The 5,100-nt window shown below is 49.4% G+C and overlaps 1 protein-coding gene across 1 annotated transcript; it reads left to right on the top strand.

The window, feature by feature from the left end:
- Nucleotides 1-1,581: 1,581 nt before the first annotated feature.
- Nucleotides 1,582-4,450, top strand: SOCS1 (suppressor of cytokine signaling 1). The gene is made up of 2 exons (XM_058035745.1): nt 1,582-1,670; nt 3,556-4,450. The coding sequence occupies exon 2, from the start codon at nt 3,630-3,632 to the stop codon at nt 4,251-4,253; it is 624 nt and encodes a 207-aa protein (XP_057891728.1). The 5' UTR covers nt 1,582-1,670; nt 3,556-3,629; the 3' UTR covers nt 4,254-4,450.
- The last annotated feature ends 650 nt before the right edge of the window (nt 4,451-5,100 follow it).

The raw sequence follows: 5,100 nt of genomic DNA on the forward strand, positions 1-5,100 counted from the left end.
AAGGGCAAGGCCTGGCTGTGCTACCTCTGTGAACACCAACAGTGCCATATCCAAACCAGCCATGGAATCTACTCCTGCATGGAGCACGCTGTGCCAAAGAGTGGCAATACTGCATATTCAAATTCTAGGGGAAGTTTCAGTTCCACCAGTCCTTCATGCTTTTGCTATGAGCTTGCCCCAGCAGCTTATGCCAAACCTTGACTAAAGCTCTGTTGCTCAAAACTTGAGAGAGGAGTCTGAGCATAAAGTGAGTCTCTGTGCAAGGTCTTCAAATTAATGGCATACTGCTTCTCCGAATTCATGACAACCATTCTCCTGCATTGCTGATCATAAGCAGTAAACTTTGGTGGCTAAAACATCATGAATATCAAGATTCACCCATTGTACACTGGCTGCACATCACTGTAAGGTGCTGTATTGCCATCAGGTTAAGTCAGTCTGTGATCACACTGGATTTTGAAAAGAATATTTAGTCTCAAAGCAAGAAATACATTCCCTCAACTTCATCCCAACTCACAAGGCATTGCCAGGCCCTCTCCCCTTAATCACTTGACAAAGACAATTCCTTTGCATTGTCACAAAACATGCTAACTACAGGGAAACTTCTTGGCCTTTCAGATTTGGTTATTTAAGAAACATCCTCTTTAGAAGAAAGCACACTTTACTGAGCCTGCTGAAGGGAGCACATAAGACACTGGTGTGGTATTTGAGGTTTCAAATCTCCTGGGTGAGCAGGAGAGCATTCCAAGTCTCCTGCACTGGCTGCTGGCAAGGTTATAAATACAGCTGGAATTTGAAAAGCTACTTTTAATTCTGATTACTCTGGAGAAAACCCCAGGGAAATTCTGCTTTAAGGAGTCAAAATCCCAGTGTAGCATCTTTACAGTCTTCTCAGTGTAAGGATCATAAGCTTTTCTTAATGCTTTTTGCACTTTGAGATTATTGGTCTAATACTTTGTCCTTTCTTTAACATTTAAGTTATACATTAGGTCTTCTTACCTCTTCTGTCCATGCTGACCTGTTAGCTCAAAGGAGAGCAGCTATTTTCACGTCACACCTCCCCGCAGTGGTTGCTTGCTTGCTTTTCCTCCCGTTTCCCCCCACGTTTTGAGGCAGCTGCCATCAGAGCCTCATCCATCACCTACCTCGAATGTCCCCCGACCTCCCTGGGCCCTCAGAGCGCTTCCGTGCTCGGATTTCCCCCGCAGCACCTCTCGACCCTGCCCGCGGCCACCGCTTGCTCCAACGGGGCTGTCCGAAAAAAAAAGCAAAAAAAGGAAAAAAAAAGTAAACTCAGACGTGGTCGGATAGAAAAAGACAGGTTGAAGAGCATCCCCAGCGGCGGGGCAGGGAGCCCGCGGGGCGTTCCTCGGCGGCGGCGCTCCGGCAAAGCGAAAGTGAAGGCCAATGTGTTTTCCGAGAAGGAGGGGAGGAGCCGAGGGGAGCTCCGCGTTAAATACAAAGCCGGGCCCGATGCGCCGCCACAGAGCGCTGGAGGTGCCGCTCGCCCGCCCGCCCCGCGGCAGCCCCGGCTCGCCGCGGCGCCAGGCAGGGCCCCCGCCGGAGGATGCTCGGCCGGCCCCCGGGGCCAGGACCAGGACTAGCAGCGGGACGGGGACTGGCAGCGAGTGCTGCGCTCCGGGGACGGCCCCCACCCGCGGCACCCCGAGGTAAGGGAGGGGGTCTGCCCCGGGGGGGCCGCGCCAACAGCGACGTGCGCCGAGAGGGCTCGGGCGCCGCAGCTCAGATTATCGGAGGAGTTCTGCCAGATGTTCCAAGAGCGCGGTGGCCCCGGGAGTCTTGGCCCTTTATTTTTTTTTTTTAAATACATTTTTCCCCTCCCTTTTTGGCTCAGTGCTCGTGCTCGCACAGACCTGTTGTGCCTAGTGTAAAACAGCGGGACAAGCACTAAAGGGAGCACGCAGGGGGGTTGCAGGGCCCCGCGCCGGCGGGGGGAGCCGGGGCAGCCCCGGGCCCGCGGTGCCCGCTCGGCCGCGCCGCCGCCGGGACTCGCCGGGCAGGGCCGGGACCGGAGCCCGCGGAAGTCTCCGCTCCGCCGCAGTCGTGGCACCCTTGTCCCAGATCCCTGCCCTGGCTTTCGGGCTCCGAAGACTGGCGTGTCCCCTATTTGTCTGTGCGCTTTGGAAAGACACTCTCCCTTGGCTCCCTACGGCTTCTGCTAGGGAGCCCTTTGATTTTTAGATCGCGGGCTTAGTGCTTATGTCTCCCCAGGGTGTCCTAAAACTGAATTTTTAACTTAAAATACTGAGCGATAATCCTGGCTCAGTAATTGGAAAAAACTGGCATCGGTTTCCGTCTGCTGTGCAAAGCAAGCCGAATGATACTTTCAGCCTGTTACTTACCAGCTTAAGGATTTTATAACCCTCGTAGGTGCTTGAGGAAGTAATGTGACTTAAATGAAAATAAACATCAAGTTGTTAAATTAGCGCAGACAGGAATCCAGCGGCATACTTTCTTAGAAATTCTCATTAGCATGTTACCCTGAACTGTTAGACGGCTGAGGGATTCATTTCTGAGAATCCTTCAAGGTTTCTCAACAAGCTGCTGCTGCAGATCTATATCTGACTATAGGGATAAATCCTGAAATCTATGCTTGCCAGTAAGGTCAAGGAAGCCAGCGGAGATGTATTGAACCACACTGTCAGAGGCAGACATTTCAGGCCAAACTCATTCCTGGTGCAGCACTGCTAATTCCTTTGAAGTAACACGAGGGATGAATTTAGTCCCTCATGTTGAAAGATATATCAATAGGAAGCAATTTAGATTGGGCCACTTAAAGTGCATGTGATACAAAAAAGAGAGAGAGACTGCAGAGTAATGCTTTAAGGGTTCACAGAGGTTGATTTGTATAAGCTAGTAGGTTGTAGCACTGCTGTCCCAAGGGAAACTTGGGAGAATAGAAATGGCCTTTTATGGCTGAGCCTCAGGTTAACAGGACAGAGGAAAGAAGTTTTAGGATTACTGTGTAAATTGACCGTGTTACAGGCTGCCCCTCCAAGTTACACTTCAGTCATACTATGGAACCTCACCTCACTCTCTTCCCCAGTTATCTGGGAACACAGCCTTCATCCACTTTCACTTTTTCACACAGTGCATGCACCAAATAACACTGTGTGCTGAGTTCTGACATTGTAGTTGGGAAGGCAGAAAAAATGGTAATTCAGTTGTAAACCTTGTTGATTTCTTCTTTAAAAACTTGAGAATGGGAGAGGGTGTCCATGAGATGACTTCTCATTGAGAAGTCTTTTGAGTTGCTAGGCCCTGAAAGGGCTCATAGCAGGGAAACTTATTATCTTCTGTAGCTGTTACTGATCCTTGCTAAATATTTTTGGAGCTCTGGAGTTTGCCGTAGTGATAGGCTGCTAATCTTGTCCAACGGAGAGCAGTTGCTTGCCTGGTGTAGACTGGAAAATGCATATTTAATTATTTTATAATGGGTGGGAGGTGTGTCAGTGGAAGAGGCGGTCGTTCAGCGATTGCGGCCGCCTGTCCCTGGGGATGGATCTCACATGGTGTCTCTCCTTGGCATTGCAGAGTAGCTGCTGGAAGGCCGCCCCGCCGTAGCCGTGACGCTATGGAAGACCGCATCCGCTGCTCTCGGCTGTAGGATGGTAGCGCACAGCAAGGTGTCAGCAGATAATGCACTTGGAGCAGACCCAAGACGGCTTCTTGACCCTCCGGCACGGGATCCCTCCCAGGCACGAGGCTTCCCGGGCCCCGGCCGGCCCGGCGCTGTGCAGGCACAGGGCAACACGCACTTCCGAACCTTTCGCTCGCAGGCGGATTTCAGCAGCATCACTCGAGCCAGCAGCCTGCTGGATGCCTGTGGCTTCTACTGGGGGCCTCTGAGTGTCAGTGCTGCCCACGAGAAGCTGAAGTCTGAGCCCGAGGGCACATTCCTCATCAGGGACAGCACACAAAAGAATTGCTTCTTTGCCATCAGTGTTAAGACTGCAACTGGGCCCACCAGTATCCGGATTAATTTTCAGACTGGGCGTTTCAGCCTGGATGGCAGCAAAGAGACTTTTGACTGTCTTTTTAAGCTGCTGGAACATTACCTAAGCTCCCCGAGGAAGGTACTGGTTACCCCCCTTCGCAAGGTCCGGGTGCAGCCGCTGCAGGAGCTCTGCCGGAAAAGCATCGTGAAGACTTTTGGAAGAGAGAACTTAAATCAGATCCCACTCAATCCTGTTTTAAAGGACTACCTGAAATCCTTCCCATTTCAGATATAAGTGCAGCATTAACTGTATAGGGACACATTAGACATGTGTAACAAAATCCATCCTCCTGGGTTTTTAATTATGTTTGACAGTGAGCAAACTTATTTTTGTAGCAGTTTACTGTATTTTGTGATGGAACCTGAACACTTGACTTCTTATGTTTACAAAAACTGTTTGCACAAACCTAGGGTTTTAAAACCCTGGCATAATTTTTCTGCCAAGCAGAATATTTTACTATTTTATAATATTTTTAATGATATTAACATAATAAACTTTATTATCACAGTTTTTAAAAAAATAGCATCTCTGGTTTTAGTTTTAAAGGCTCTGACAGCTATCCTGCTGGCGGATTAACTGCTTAACTGAGTGTGTAAGTGCAGACAGGTCTCCACATGGTGCTGCTTCTTTGCCCTAACAAATTAGTCTTAGTGCTGGTCCAGCAGGCAGAGGATTCCTGCCTGCAAAAGCCTACAACAAAAAAGGGCAAGCAAGTAGAAAATATACTCAGGGTAAATCTGGCCAGGAATCCACCTCTCTCCTAAACCCATGAGAGCAGAGACAATGTCTTAAGACTGCAGTGGTGCATAGTTTTTGACAGAGTAAATCAAACCCTTGGCTGACCAAGCTGCACCAACACTGGTTTGCCTTATTTCTGTGGAAAGGTGCAAAACCCTGACCAAAAGACGTTGCTGTCTGACATAACCAAACCCCATGAACCTCGGTGGGGAAAAATAAAACTGTCCAGAAATGCTGTTCACACACTAAAAGTCTGTGAATGCTGTATCATTGTGGTGCACTGGGGAAAGGATAGCTTAGTTCCCTTTGAAAATTTGCATACACAAATGGCAAAGGTGCAGGA

This window comes from Melospiza georgiana, chromosome 16 (genome assembly GCF_028018845.1).
Source record: "Melospiza georgiana isolate bMelGeo1 chromosome 16, bMelGeo1.pri, whole genome shotgun sequence".
In the NCBI taxonomy this organism is placed as follows: Eukaryota; Metazoa; Chordata; class Aves; order Passeriformes; family Passerellidae; genus Melospiza; species Melospiza georgiana.

Excerpts from the sequence above, each read along its gene's own strand:
- SOCS1 (XM_058035745.1), top strand. The coding sequence starts at position 3,630 with ATGGTAGCGCACAGCAAGGTGTCAGCAGATAATGCACTTGGAGCAGAC.